This window comes from Pipistrellus hanaki (assembly GCF_964339955.1).
Source record: "Pipistrellus hanaki genome assembly, chromosome: 2".
Classification (NCBI taxonomy): domain Eukaryota; kingdom Metazoa; phylum Chordata; class Mammalia; order Chiroptera; family Vespertilionidae; genus Pipistrellus; species Pipistrellus hanaki.
Window position 1 is genome coordinate 158,573,619 of NC_140504.1, and position 15,476 is coordinate 158,589,094.

At 42.4% G+C, this 15,476-nt stretch overlaps 2 protein-coding genes across 8 annotated transcripts in view; one reads left to right on the forward strand and one right to left on the reverse strand.

Annotated features, from left to right (window-relative positions):
* PATJ (PATJ crumbs cell polarity complex component) overlaps window positions 1-15,476 on the reverse strand; it is a 762,329-nt gene that overhangs the window by 60,267 nt on the left and 686,586 nt on the right. The window lies entirely within an intron of this gene.
* Window positions 6,424-15,476, forward strand: part of DOCK7 (dedicator of cytokinesis 7) — a 170,096-nt gene continuing 161,043 nt past the window's right edge. For 3 of the 7 annotated variants that reach the window (XM_084876069.1, XM_084876070.1, XM_084876072.1), the window contains exon 1: window positions 6,426-6,748. In XM_084876069.1, coding sequence (XP_084732195.1) covers window positions 6,711-6,748 — 38 coding nt within the window. In that variant the 5' untranslated portion in view covers window positions 6,426-6,710. Of the gene's footprint in view, window positions 6,749-15,476 lie in introns of all 7 variants that reach the window. The other 4 variants (XM_084876071.1, XM_084876073.1, XM_084876068.1 and 1 more) reach the window with 3 other exon arrangements.

Consider the following 15,476-nt stretch of genomic DNA (forward strand, 5'->3'; position numbering starts at 1 on the left):
CTCCCACTGGGGATGTGCCCGCAACCCAGGTACATGCCCTTGACAGGAATCGAACCTGGGACCCTTCAGTCCGCAGGCTGATGCTCTATCCACTGAGCCAAACCGATTTTGGCATCATCTTAACATTTTTAAGTGTAAAGTTCTATAGAGTTAAGTATATTCACATTGTTGTGCAATAGCTCTCTGGAACTTTTTTTTAATCTTTTAATACTGAAACTTTATACCCATTAATTATGAATCATATTGGATTGTTTTTAATTATGAATCATATTGGATTGATGTTTACATAATTTAATTTATAAGTAGTTCAGTGTGTATCTTCAAGGAATAAAGATTTCTCTTTCTCTCTCTCTCTCTCTCTCTCTCTCTCTCTCTCTCTCTCTCTCTCTCTGTGGTACAACCACAAAACCCTTATCACACATAAATCAAGAGTTCAACAGGATGACACACTCAAAATAAGGTAACTCTAAGAAGGTTTATTTAAAAGCTGTGGGTATAGGGGAACCACAATGTATAGTGTAGTAACCTAGGGTAAGTGGCTAAGTTGGTACTACCTGCAGACCCATAGGGATAAGGTGAGGGCGTAGTTACCAGAACGTGGGAGGAGAATGAGTTTAGAGAGATGGCTCTTCTTAGAGAAGCAATGTTCTTTGGTCAAGAGATACAGCAATCAAGAGGTGGCCTTGCAGGGAGGGAGGCAGGGGAATAATACCTTGACATTACTCTCCTTCCTCCCACTGTTCTCTTGCCAGTATTTCTCACTGGCCAAGCCCATCTAATAGCTAAAGGCCGTGGGAACCCTGCTGATTTAGTTCATATAGCCAGCCTTCTGGAGAAGAGAACAGGGCGGAGAGTGTATCTTGAGGAACAACTGGAAAATATTCAGAAAATAATAATTCTTATCATCATTTAATACCCAATCAGTGATCAGAATTTGCTGTCTCACAAATGCCTTTTATTTTATAGTTGGTTTGTTTTCTTTGGACCCGTGTGTTGTAATTAAGTTGCTATGTGATGGTTAATTGGGATGTCCCAATTTGACTGGGACAGGGAGCCTAGATATTTGGTCAAATTTTATTTTGGGTGTTTCTGTGAGGGTGTTTTTGGATGAGTTTATCCTCAAATCAATAGACTAAGTAAAGCAAATCACCACCCTCCCTAAGGTGGGTAGGCCTTAAACAATCAGTGGAAGGTCTAAATAGAACAAAAAGGCTGAACTTCCCCCAAATAAGAGGGAATTCCTCCTGTCTAATGGCCTTTGAACTGGGACATCAGTTTTTCCTACTTTCAGACAACTCAAAATGAAATATTGGCTCTTCCTGGATCCCAGCTCTCCTGGTTCTCGTGCCTTCTGACTGGGACTGGAACAACATCGTTGGCTCTCCTGGGTCTCCAGCTTGCCAACTGCAGATCTTAGCACTTAGCTTATCTGCATGAGCCAATTCCTTAAAATACATCTCTCTCTCTTTTTTTTTTTTTTTTTTTTAAATATATTTTATTGATTTTGTACAGAGAGGAAGGGAGAGAGATAGAGAGTTAGAAACATCGATGAGAGAGACTCATTGATCAGCTGCCTCTTGCACACCCCCTACTGGGGACATGCCCGCAACCAAGGTACATGCCCTTGACCGGAATCGAACTCGGGACCCTTCAGTTCCCAAGCTGACGCTCTATCCATTGAGCCAAACCGGTCTCGGCACATCTCTCTCTTTATTCGATTGGTTCTGTTTCTTTGGTGAACCCTGACAAATATAGTATGTCTCAAGTCTATTTTATTCTTTTGAAAACTAATTTTATTGAAATATGATACAATAATACATATTGGTCTTTGTTTAAAAGCCTAGAATTCCAGCCCTAACTAGTTTGGCTCAGTGGATTAAGCGTCAGCCTGTGGATTAAAGGGTCCCAGATTTGATTTGGTCAAGGGCATGTATAATACCTTGGTTGTGGGCTCATGCCCACAACCCAGTGGGGTGTGTGCAGGAAGCAGCTGGATTGATGTTTCTAACTCTATCCCTCTCCCTTCCTCTCCGTAAAAAAAAATAAATAAAATAAAAATAAAAATAAAATAAAAAATAATTATATATATATACATATATATATATATATATATATATAAATTATTTATTTATTTTTTTACAGACAGGAAGGGATAGTTAGAAACATCGATTACCTGCCTTCTGCACAACCCCTACAGGGGATGTGCCCGCAACCAAGGTACCTGCCCTTGATTGGAATCAAACCTGGGGCCCTTTAGTCCACAGGCTGACGCTCTATCCACTGAGCCAAACTTTCAGTTTTGGCTAAAATATGTATATTTCTTAAAAGCCTAGAATTCCTGAGTGATAGAAGTGACAGGAACATCTTTTGTTATTTATAACTTTTGTTATTTATAACTATCTCCTTTCAACCACATCTTTTTTAGGTGATTCTTGGTGGGCCCCAAGAAAGCTTCAGGATGGGGGCTGGTTGTCAGAGGAACCACTTGTGATTTGAGGGTTGAGACTTTCAGCCCCACCCACAGACCTTTAAAGAGAGGAGTGGCTGGAGATCGAATTCAATCACCAATGGCCAATGATTAATCAATCATGCCTACCTAATGGAATCTCCACAAAACTCCTAGATTGGTGGGGTTTGGAGAGCATCTGAGTTGATGGACACATTCATGTGATGTATTAATCATTGCTTCTGGGAAAATTAAGATCACAAAATATTTTAGTTCACGGCATTTGTTTGCTCAAACATATCCACAGAGTGGTTATAATAGATCGGGCAGTGTAGTAGATACTGGAAATACAATGGTGAACAACAGATCTAATCTAATGGGAAAATTCAGAGTAATAGGCAATTAGTGAATAGTGTAGCAAACAACCTAAGAGTAAATATAGGTGCTATTAGTTGTGCAGTGTGGGTAGGTTTAGAATCCCTGAATTATCTCTTGTAAAAATCATATTGCTAGACATTAAGAGAGAGTGGGTGACCAAGGACGAGGCAGACAAAAGCTTCCCTAGTGTAGACTTTGTGCCCAATCCCAGACTTCAGTTTGGGATTGAGGTAAGCCCAAGTGGCATGGCCCAGTCATCATCTTCCTCTGGGCCACACTCACCGGCCTTCCTTACAGCCTTCGAGTGGAGGAAGCCTCATGTCAGTTTTATTGCACGAATCTAGTGATGCTTAATAAAAGCTCAAGCTTACACAGAGGAACCACTCTCTGTCTCCTTCCCTCTCCCAAATCCCCCTAAAGAGAACACATTCTGCCTGCAAAGCCAGAACTTTATCCCTCGTCACACAAACACTCTGTGGCCTTAGAACCTTGACCTTGTCACCACCACAACCTTCCTTAAAAAGGAAGCCTGAACTCCGTAAAGGTTAGAATGTGAAACTAATATGAATTCCTCTCTTTTTTTTTCTTCTTACCATATCCCTAAGTCTTCTGCTTAAAGGACTTGAGAACAATGTGTATGTCCAGTGGGAAAACTGTCTTGAGGCTTTCTTACTTAAAAGTCACTGCTTTGAGGCTGCTCTGCTAAATAGGTCCTGGCTTTTGGTAAGTCATTTCTTTGCCAGTATCCTCCCATCAGTAGGAGACTTGGGTTCTGAATTCATCGATATCTGAGCCATTGGTGCTCCAGAGTTCCAAACAGTCTTTCCACAAAGTTTTAATAGGGTTACACATAGTTAAACTCCATCTAGTTTTCACCACCTTATGTCAAATGAGCATCCTGGTGATAAGACCTGATGCTATCTAGAATGGACATGGAGCATCCTGAACTTTTCCCGTGTTAACACTTAACATACATTTTACTTGTTTATCTCTTCAGCTAGACTCTACACTCCTTGAGGACACAAAGAGTCTTATTTTACCGTTCTATCTCCAGGGCCTCGTAGCATTGGTTGACTAAATATAGGTCTCTATCAGGTAAGGCTCTTTCAGTTGCTAATGTCAGAAAACCAAATGAACTCAAATTAGCTTAAGCAAAATGGCAAACCAAACCAAACCACAGACAAAACCTCAGCACCGTTACTTTGTATAACTGCCAAGTCCAAGGATCAAGTAATGTTATAGGAGCTGACTCTTCCTCCTTGCTCCCATTTTTTTTGCTCTCCTCTCTGCTGTGTTTGACTTCACTCTCAGGCAAATGAGATGGAGGTACCTGGTACGGCACATATAATTTTTAGTTCTGATTGGGCCCAATAGTCTTGGCTTCGTTCACATGCCTACCTCTAAACTAGTTACATAAGACAGAGGAATGTGCTGCTCTGCTTTCCAGGGTTCAGGCCACACATACTCATCCTTTAAACTGGGATGACAGGGGAGCTGGGGTGGGGAGGTCAGTTCCATAGAAGTATGGTGAATTGAGGCTAGTGTGTATGTGTATGCACACACGCCCACGTGTACATATGTGCATGTGTGCGCAGGTTAGTGTGGGAAGCATGAATGCTGGTCAGCCAAAGCAATTCCACTCTCACTTCCTTTGTTGAACTCCATACATTTCCCTGAGATTGGACCCCTGTGGAACATGGATATCTGCCCAGACTGGAACATGGATATCTGTGACTGCCAGCACTTCCCCAGAGGTGGGAGCCACCATTCTCGCTTGGAGTAGTCCTCAAACTCTGTCTATCCTGCTTACAGCTTGGTCCTGCGAATCCTCTTTCTGCTCTAAATGTTCCCAGCAGGCCACACAGTGCATGCAATGTCCTCCCAGACACTTTGGCAGCTAGTGAGTCATGTACACAAAGAGCTATTCACAACAGAATTTGGTCAGTTCTCTATGAGAGTGGTGAAAAGATGTTTGCGGAGCAGAGATAAAGGCATACAACATCTGGCTGGGCTTGAGAGCAGACAACCAATTCAGGGACTATCAAGCACCCAGGACAAGCTTCAGTGTAATGATGAATAATGATAGCAATAGTGATAATAACAACAGTTGCTAATACATAGAGTACTTTCCGTATGTCCTTTTCTAAGAACCTCATACGAAATAACTCTAACGAATCCTCACTCTACTCTTTCAAGTAGGTACAATTATCTCTCCCATTTTAGAGTCGAAGTTAAGTAAGTTACCCAAGGTCACACAGGGAAGGAAGTGGGAGAATAAGATTGGGTTTCTAATACAGAGGATCTGAAAGGCCATGATACAGTGTGAGCCTTGACTTTCAGTTTTATAAGCAGCCGTTTCATCTTTGCCAATGGACTCAAACTTCCTGAGGGTAGGACTGAGCCTAATCCAGCTTTGTATTCCCTAGAATCTTAGGTGGGCTCTACATTTAGGTAGAACCTACATGTATCTCCTCTTTGAGGAAACTGTCTTTGCTGGAGTGAGCACTGTTATACAAAATTCATAAATGAAATCTCCCACACTGTTAGAGCACCGGACAGGAAGTTCTGGATCTGACTAATGGAGGTTTTTACCTCTGACTCAGTGTGTGAGTCCAGGCAAGTAACTTAACGGCCGAATACTACAAATTTGCCAACTGTAAAAGAGGAAAATAAGCATCCCACGTACTTCACAAGGACACAGGGGAGGATGATAATAAATAAACACATAGGGTAAATTCTTGCAATATTTAAGAGGAAAGGTACAAGAAACCAAGATATTGTTCTTATTTTCACTGTAACGTCACTAATCAGCAGTTGTGCACCAGGAGGCAAACAATCTAAACACATGGGATTGCAACAGAATAATAAAGCATGCTTTCTGCTACTCCCTGTTTGATAATCAGATTTAATGGGCACGATCAGTTAGAGTGATGCGCAGAAATTGCTTAATAGAATAGGAAATTGGTAGAGCTCGCATCGTCCAGCATATATAATGGAAAATGAGATCCAAAAGGGGGGGAAGTAACAGACTGAGGAAGAGTACTATCCAGGCAGAAACACTTGTCCTCCAAGCAAAGGCCTGGCCTCTGGGCTTGAACGCCAGTGGCAGAGATTACGATCTGTGTGACCTGGGGCCAGTCGCTTAGCCTCTCTGAACCCGTTTCCTGCTCGCCAAAACTGCGATCACAACTTACTTCAGAGAGCTATTGTGAATTCTAAACACTGTCGTGCGTGTAAAACTTTAATCCAGGGCCCGGCGGAGCACCGCACGTCAGCTATTATCACTGTTACTTCTGCAGGAGCAAGGTCTTTTCCGTCCCTTTCTTTGTCAGACAGACCATTCTTTGTGCAGTCAGACCCCGTTCACACGGTGGAAAGAGAAAAGAAAAGTGCTTTTACTAGGTCGGAGATGGGCGCTGCTGGCACTCGAACCGAACCGAGCCACCCAGGGCAGCAAAGTCCATCTCCCATTTCCTTCCCTTCCTTTTTGGGAAGGGCCCCCTCGCTTGCCTCACCCCCTCCCGCTAGGTCGCTGGCCCCATTCTGGTTCCTCTCTCTCCTCTGTGTCCTGTAGGTCGTGCGGGCCACAGCAACGCGGGGCCAGGGTTGGCTCCTGGGTCCCCCCCACGCCGCCCCATTCTTCCTCCTCTGGGTTCCCCCGCCGCCGGCACTCCCGCGGGAATTGACGCGCTTTGGGTGGGGGTGGGTTGGGGGAGCGGTTTCTCGCTGCGCCGCTCTCAGGAGCATTACGGTAGGGCTCGTTCCCGGCGCGGCCGCCAGCCCCAGCCTCCCGAGCCCGGCGCCGGCACTGGCGGAGGCCGCGAGCGAGGGAGCGCGAGCGGGGAGGCACGCGCCCGCCCTCCGCGCCCGGACCGCCGCCGCAACCATGGCCGAGCGCCGCGCCTTCGCCCAGAAGATCAGCAGGTACATCCCGGGCGGCGTGAGCGGCAGTCGCCGTGGCCGGAGGGAGAGCGGGGGAGTCCTCCCGCGCCGGGCCTCGGGGGTGGGTGTGGGTGGGTGTGGCGGCGCGGGCGCCCGGACCCCGCGGCCTGCCCTGCGGCTGCGGCCTCGCGCCGCCCTCGGACCCGGGCGCCCGCAGCCTCGCCGACTCCGGGGCCTCGAGAGCCCGGGGCGCCCGCCTCCGCCTCCTCCGCCGGCCCGCGGGCGCCCGGGCCTGGAGTTTGGCGGCGGCTCGTGGTGGGGGGAAGCGCCTCGGCCGGCCGGCTGGGCTGATCGGTGGCGCTTCCCAAATTCTTTGTGTCCCCACCCCCGGCGCCGGGGAAGCCGCGGCCGGCGCTGCGCCCCTCGCTCTCCTCTCCCCGCCCACTCCCCCCGTGCGCCCCGCGGGGGTGCGGGCGGCCGCCCTCCTCTCCGCCCCGACAAAGGAGCGGCGCGCGCGGGCTGGGGCCGGGGGAGGCCGCCCCTCCTCCCCGCCTCCTCCTCCCCCTCCTGAGGGATCTGACAGGGACCCTCTGTGCGCCCAGAGGCCCAGGTCAGAGCGGGATTCACGGCCGCGATGAAAAGTTAAGAGCCTGCGGTCTGCACCTTCGGCGTGCGGCTGCGGCTGCAGGACGTGGGGCGGACTGTGGGCTGCAGCTGGATGCTCATGCCGTGTGCATTTCAGTGCGTCCCTGGGCTTCCAGCCCCCGAGGAAGAAGATGGATGGATGAAAGGCGGTGTTCTTCACTCACTGCTCCTTTCTCTGAGGTTTCTTCACCTGTTTGGGGTGGGTTGGTTGTCACCTTTCTTCCCCCCGCCCCCAAAACTAAAAATTGACATCCCCCTTCCCCCCAAAAAAAGCAAACCTAAACATTGAATTACTGTGGAGGATTCTTGTATTTGTAGGACTTATTTGTGGAATTATACCAATGTATAAGATGCTAGACATTTTTGGTGTCTATGGGTCATGGGGTTCCAATAAAAGAAACATTGACAATGCATTTTTTTTTTTTTTTTTTTTTTTTTTACAATTGTATTTCTGTGGGCCTGGATCTTTTTAGTTTGCTGAGGTTTCTTAAAAGATTTTTTGGACCTCCCAAACAGGTCCTTTCTTAACCGCCTGAGCTTCCATCGTGCTTCTCTGTTTTGGCCCGTTGTCTATTTAAACCTAACATTTCTTTGATGTAAGCTTTGTGCTTAAATTTTTTCTTTCTTTGACGTTTTAAAGATGTATTTTATATTCTCCTTAAGAGGCAGAATCGTAAATGCTAAAGGGCCCAGGCTCTAGTGTTAAACTATGACGTGAGATCCCTCCTGTTATTTTCTAACTTGCCAGCCTCGCCAAATTGTTTAAACTATCTTAAGTTCCAGTTTCCTCCTCTGGAAAAATGGGTATGATAACAACCCAGATCGGAGAATTGTTGTGACAATTAAATGGCAAAATGTGTGTAAAGTGTTTAGCATAGTGCATGGCCTATACTAGCTATCACTGAACACTTAAAATGGTTAGCATATGCTAGAGAGTTGTGATTGATTTAATACTCAATTAGTACTTTATTTGTAAAACAATTGGGTCTTGTTTCTGAAGGCAGTGCCATTTTAAAAAAGATATTACTTGACACCATGCTTAGTATTAATTTATTTAATGAAACCAAAAGTTCTTCTCTGAGAACATTGCACTGTTCAAGAATGTGCACATTAGGAATTTAGATATGAAACATATACAATGTTTGCTCTCCATCTATGGAGTTTGTCCTCAGATGGGACAGTACAACACACACACATACCCACATACACACACACTCAAGATCGGTTTTGCAAAACTAATACTAAATTCAATTTAACATAGCCTTATAAAGTAAAGTTAGGCCCTTGTTGGTTCTATCCTCAGTAGATAGAACATCAGCCTGTGAACTATTAGCTGTGTCGTTAGGCAAATTTTTAACTTCTTTGTGCCTAAGTTTCCTCATCTGTAAAATGGGAATGGTGATAAAATAAATTGTCTTAGAAGTATATTGGGGCCCGCGCTGGTTTGGCTCAGTGGATAGAGCGTCAGCCTGGGGACTGAAGGGTCCTGGGTTCGATTCTGGTCAACGGCACATGCCCAGGTTGTGGGCTAGATCCCCAGTAGAGCGAGTGCAGGAGGCAGCCTATTAATGATTCTCTCATCATTGATGTTTCTCTCTCTCCCTCTCTCTTCCTCTCTGAAAGCAATTAAAAAAAAAAAATCAGGAGGAAGAATAGGTTTGAGGGTAGAAATGAGGTGGAATGGATATCATGATTCAGTGTTGGACATGCTCATTTGAGGTGCTTATGAAGCATTCAGAGGGAAAAGTCTACTAGGTTGTTGGTACAGATTTTAGGTGCAGAAGAGAGATTGGAATGAAGATCTAGATTTGGGAGCCATCGGTAAATTGATTGTAATTGAAGCAGAGGAGATGAAAGCCCAGGAGAAATGTGCAGTCTTAATTTGGAGGGAAAGCCAAGGACAGAACTGCTGTAGGTGAAGTATTATCTGCTTATCGTGAGTGAAAGGCACTTTCTTCCTGGTTGCCAAATATGACTGAATAAATACTTCTGAATAAATTCTTGTTCTGCTTCTTAGTTTCCTACTAAAGGAAGTACAACAGCACAAACTCTGGAAGCAAAGTGCCTTAGTCTGCCATATTAGCACTGCCCCTCGTTGAGTAAACTTGGGCATGTTATTTATTCACTTCATTATCCCTATCTATAAAATGGGATAATAGTAGGACTTACAGGTTTGTTGTAAAGATTAAATAAATCAATACATGTAAAGTGCTTAGAACAGTGATTTTTACTAGTGCTCAGTAAGTATCAACAATTTTTTGTTATTACAGTATTTATAATATGGCTAGGACCTTTACTTGGTAGTGATAATCCCCTTCTGTGGTGTGCATATGTGAAATCTGTTGCTCTGAAAAACTTGTTACTATTTGAAATGTTATCTTTCCTTTTTTTAAAAAAAATATATTTTATTGATTTTTTACAGAGAGGAAGAGAGAGAGAGAGGGCTAGAAATGTCGATGAGAGAGAAACATCGACCAGCTGCCTCTTGCATACCCCCTACAGGGGATGTGCCCACAACCAATGTACATGCCCTTAACCGGAATCGAACCTGGGACCTTTCAGTCCGCAGACCGATGCTCTACCACTGAGCCAAACCGGTTTCGGCATGAAATGTTATCTTTCTTTTTTAAAAAGCTTTATGATTATTAGAAACCTTTACTTAAAAAAGAATTACGCTGATTTCTTTTCTGGCTCAGTTATTCCTGATCCTTTTGCTGGTATTTTAGTGCTGTTATTTTTTGAAGCTGTGATTTTCAAGCTCTTTATTCTGTATCATTGATTGTTCTCCTTACCTCAGCCCAACATAGAAAAGCAGCATGTTCATTTTGTCAATATCTTGTCTCCCTACTTTTTAAGGACAAGGCACATGCATGTTAAGATTTATACTCACCCCCAGCATATAATATGTACATTTTTTTTGGAATGTTGACTGTAAATTAATGATCTAGGATTTTGTTTGGATTATTTTGTCCTGTTACTTGATTGATATTCAGCAGTAATGATGAGCATTTGTATATTCTTAAAATACATTTTACTACATTTCATCTTCATAACCCAGAGAGGCAGAAGAACATAGTAAAAAAAAAATCCAGGGCACATTATACAGGTTGAAATTTTGCTTTTATCACAATAGCTATGTGACTGTGGACATTTGATCTAACTTCTCTGTTTTCATTTATTCATCAGTGAAGCAGGGATAAATCACCTCCATAGAATTAATGTAAGGATTCAGTGAGTTAATACATGTAAAAAAATTTAGAACTGTGCCTAAAACATAAGAACCATTAAAAAAAAAAAAGCTGCTGCTATTCTTATTTCTATATTATTTTTTGTTATTATTTTGTCCATAATCTAGATAAGGAATTGAGGCCTACTGGGCATGGGATTATTTGCTTAAATTGGAACTCAAATCCTAGTCCTCTGATTTCTGGTCTTAAGGTCTTATGCTTAAAATAAATTAAAATTATTTTATTGGTTTGAGAGAGAGAAACATCGACTCGTTATTTTACCCATTTATACATTCATTGGTTGTGTCCTATATGTGCTCTTACTTGGTATTGAACCTGCAATCTTAGCATATTGGAAGGCAGCTCTAACCAACTGAGCTACCTGGTCAGGGCAGGTCTTAACACTTTTTATTCAACTGTATTTTCTTTCTGCAAAATATTTTCTGGAGTAGTTCCAGATTTTCTAAGAGTGCTACTGTTAGCATCTCAAAAGTTATCCTTGCCTTTTTAGTCTTGCCTTTGTTAACTTAATATCACTTTGCTGCTAAAGAAGCAGAATATAATGAAAGGCTTTCATCAGATCTTTATTTCTGATGAGAATTTTACATGAGTAGAGTTTCCTAGATATAGGCTTATTTATAACCCCAATTGTTTTTAGTCCTGAACTTGTTCATAACTGGTTGGGTAGGCCCAATTTTTCGATCTGCTGAATCTGCTATGTTCATTTCATTATCTCACTCCTGATCTAAGTAAATCCTTTCCAATTACTATCAACTACTTTAATGCTGCCTCTTTTGTCACTTTTGACATATACTTCATTGAGCTTTTGTTATATTCATATCACTAACTCTTAATGCTGAGTATCTTATAACCTATGAAATTCATGCATGGAAGGGGGGTTCCCCGCAACCCAGCTCTCCAATTGGACATCCCTCTCCCAATCTGGTATCCTGTTTCCCCAAAAATAAGACAGTGTCTTATATTAATTTTTGCTACCAAAGATGCGCTAGGTCTTATTTTCAGGGGTTGTTTTATTTTTCCATGAAGAAGAATACGGTACACATTTATTGTTAAATGAAAATAAAGGAAATTTATTACCTGTATATGGTACGGTAGTACGGTAGTTGTCAACACAAACCAGACGAACTGTGAATCCTACAGTATCAAGAATTTACTCATTTATTCAATGACAATCATGTCATTATCTTCTGGAACATCATCATAACAATCCAATTCCTGAATTTCCTGGTGAATTTCTTTACTCCATTTCTTTCAGAATCAGTGGACCAAATCTCTCATGTTTAGCCTAAGGGGGCCTTATTTTTTGGGGGATGCCTTATATTTCACTCAGAAGGAAACCTGTAAGTAGATCTTATTTTTGGAGGATGTCTTATTTTTGGGGAAACACGGTACCACTGGCTCCTAACTGCTCACCTGCCTGTCTGCCTGAGTGCCCCTAACTACCTCTGCCTGCCAGCCTGATCACCCCTAACTGCCCTCCCCTGCTGGCCTGATCTCGCCCCCAACTGCCCTCCTCTACTGGCCAATTTGGTTCTGATTGGTTGGTTTCTATGCCAGTCAGCATTAAAAGCTCTGCCTCGTAGGCAGCCATTGGCTCCCTACAGCACCCACATTTAGTTCTGATTAGTTGGTGTCTTAAGTCAGCTCCTAGGCAGCCATTGGTTCTTCATAGCATCCACATTTGGTTCTGATTGGTTGGTTCCTATGCCAGTAAGTATCTCTGGGTTTACCAATGGGGCCTGATCAGAAAGATGGGGCTGCTGAAACCGGTTTGGCTCAATGGTAGAGCATCGGTCTGTGGACTGAAAGGTCCCGGGTTCGATTCCGGGTCAAGTACCTTGGTTGCGGGCACATCGCTAGTAGGGGGTGTGCAAGAGGCAGCTGGTTGATGTTTCTCTCTCATCGAGGTTTCTGGCTCTCTGTCCCTCTCCCTTCCTCTCTGTAAGAAATCAATAAAATATATTTTTTTTAAAAAAAGAAAGGTGGGGCTGATCAGCAGCTCCGGTGGAGAGGCCTGGAGAGAAATGGAGGCAAGCCTGCTGGCCGGACTGTGAGAGAAAGAGAGAGGCAAATGCTGATCAAAAGTTGCCACAGAGGCAACAGACCAGTCACTGCTTCTCTTTTCATGCTTCTCTCCGGCCTTGATTTGCAGCCCCTCAGAAGTCATTGCTGGGGCACTGTGCCTGCAGCAGAAGCAGTCAGTGCTGGGTTGATCGAGCATAGGTTGTTATTGGTCGTTACATATTGGTCGTTATATATTGGTTTTTATATATTAGGATTTCTTACTCGTGAGCTGTAGAGTAGTGTTAGAGGGAGACTAGGCCAGTTCACACAGACAATAGAGTGGTGAAGGCCTGGGAGGGGTGGGTACGGGGTGGAGGGGGTCAATGGTAAAGAAAACCCCACAACCAAAGGAAACATCTGTAATACTTTTAACAATAAAGACAACATAAAAAACACCCCAAAGTCGATCTCTTATTAATTTTTCCTTTAAAGTTTATTACAAATCATTTCTCTCATTTATCATCTTTGTTTCCCTACATCTTTTACTGAAAAGTTTGACATGAGTTCTAACATGAGTTCTTCATTTTAGCCTCAGCATACTACTGTGCCAATATGTCATTTAACCATCTTTCTCTTGTGCCTGAACAGTGTCTAATCTCTAAGGCTTACATATTTCATTGTACTTTGAGTCCCATACCTTGCCATTTCCCTCAGAATCTTGATCTCACAATTTTTCCTTTCCTTTCTAGCATCTTCAATCTATTCCTTTAAATGGATACTCCCCTAAGCCATAAGACTTACTATGCCTTTCTCATCATAAAACAAAGAACCATTGAGTCTTTTGGCCTTTTTAGCTGCCAACCAATCATTCCTTTTTCTTTTCTAGTCATATTTCTCACTTGTTTGTAGTATAGTCGAGACTACTTCCTGCTTGTTCTCATCAATCCATGGTCCATATGGCTTGGTACCTTATATGTACTTGAATTGTAGAACTCTTGAAGATTAGGAATCTAAGATTTTTTCCTTTTCTTCATCATTGATTTCAGAAAATACTGCTTGTTTTTAAATTTTTTCTCATGCTTCCACCCTCCCCTCTTTCTCCTATTTTACACTGGTTTTCAGAGCTCTCTGATGGCTGGTCTGGGTCTTTTTAATATGTACTTGAATTGTAGAACTCTTGAAGATTATATGTACTTGAATTGTAGAACTCTTGAAGATTAGGAATCTAAGATTTTTTCCTTTTCTTCATCATTGATTTCAGAAAATACTGCTTGTTTTTAAATTTTTTCTCATGCTTCCACCCTCCCCTCTTTCTCCTATTTTACACTGGTTTTCAGAGCTCTCTGATGGCTGGTCTGGGTCTTCTTAATCTCCAGTGTTTAGCCCAGAGTCTGTGTAAACTGGACACATAAGAAGTGTTTGAATGAATGCCACCCTGACAACGGGGAGCATCTTTCATTACCTCACTTCCAGGTGACCACAAACCAGTGTAATTGATCCCTGGCTCCCTCTTCTAATTCAGACTTGTTGCAAATGAATTCTCCCTAAAACACATGGCATTCTTTTGTTTAAGAATATTTAATGGTGCCTGGCCAGTGTAGTTCAGTTGGTTGGAGCTTTATCCAATATACCAAAAGTTATGGGTTCGATTTCCAGTCAGGGCACATACTTGGGTTGTTGGTTCAATCCCTGGTTGGGGCATGTGCAGGAGGCTACCAATCTGTCTCTCTCTCTCTCTCTCTCTCTCTCTCTCTCTCTCTCTCTCTCTCTCATTCTCTCTCATTCTCATTCTCTCTCATTCTCTCTCTCTCCTCCCTTTCCCTCCCTCTTTTCCTCCTTCTCCTCTCTTAAAACAAAACAAAACAATGAACATGTCCTCAGATGAGGATTTTAAAATACATACATATATATATATATATATATATATATATATATATATATATATATATATATATATAGTGGTTTTCTACTGTGTAAAATCCAAACTTTTGCTTGCATTTTAATGTCATCTATAATCTTGTCCATTTCTTTTTCACTTATTTTCTAGCTTGCATTTTGGACCAGTCAATCTGGGGTTTTCACTGTATGCAGACAAATGCTCTGCTCATTTGCATCTCTATAACTCTTCCGTTTTTTCTTTTGGTATATCCTTCTTCTTTTCTAAATCTTACCTTTTTCTTCAGACTATTCTAATCCAATACCCTTACTTTAGGGATAACCATTTCCTTTTTCTTTTTTCTTTTTCTTTTCTTTTCTATTTTTTCCACGTATTAATGCATCTCTAAGTAACAGATTTTTTCTGCTTTTTTTCGCCATTCATTTACATCTAGTCATACTGTATGTTAGTATGCTTTATTTTCTTTTGCTCAAAATTATATCTGTAATTGATATTCATAATGTTAAGAGTAATTGAAGTTTATTCATTTTTATTTCTTAATATTATTTCATTGTATAAATACCACAATTTTCCATTTCACAGTCAATGGAGAATTGGATTGTTTCCAGCTTTTGACTATTAGAAGCAATGATCCTATTAATATTCCTATACATTTATTCTGGTACACGTGTGCATGAGTTTCTCTATGGTATACCCAGGTATGGAAATTGCTGGGTTTTAGGTATGTTATTGCTTGTCTAGCAGTTTTATTTCTCATCAAGTTTATTAGGTAATGCCAAACTGTTTTCTAAGATAGTTGTAGAAATTTACACTCCCACAACAATGTTCTTTATATAATTACATCATTTAGTATTGCAGACTTGTTCGTTTTTGCCAATCGGTGGATGGGTGATGCTATCATATTGTAAAAGTTTTAATTTGTATTTACTGATGAGATTGAGCTGTAAATTTGTAAATTGCTTATTGAAATCTTTTG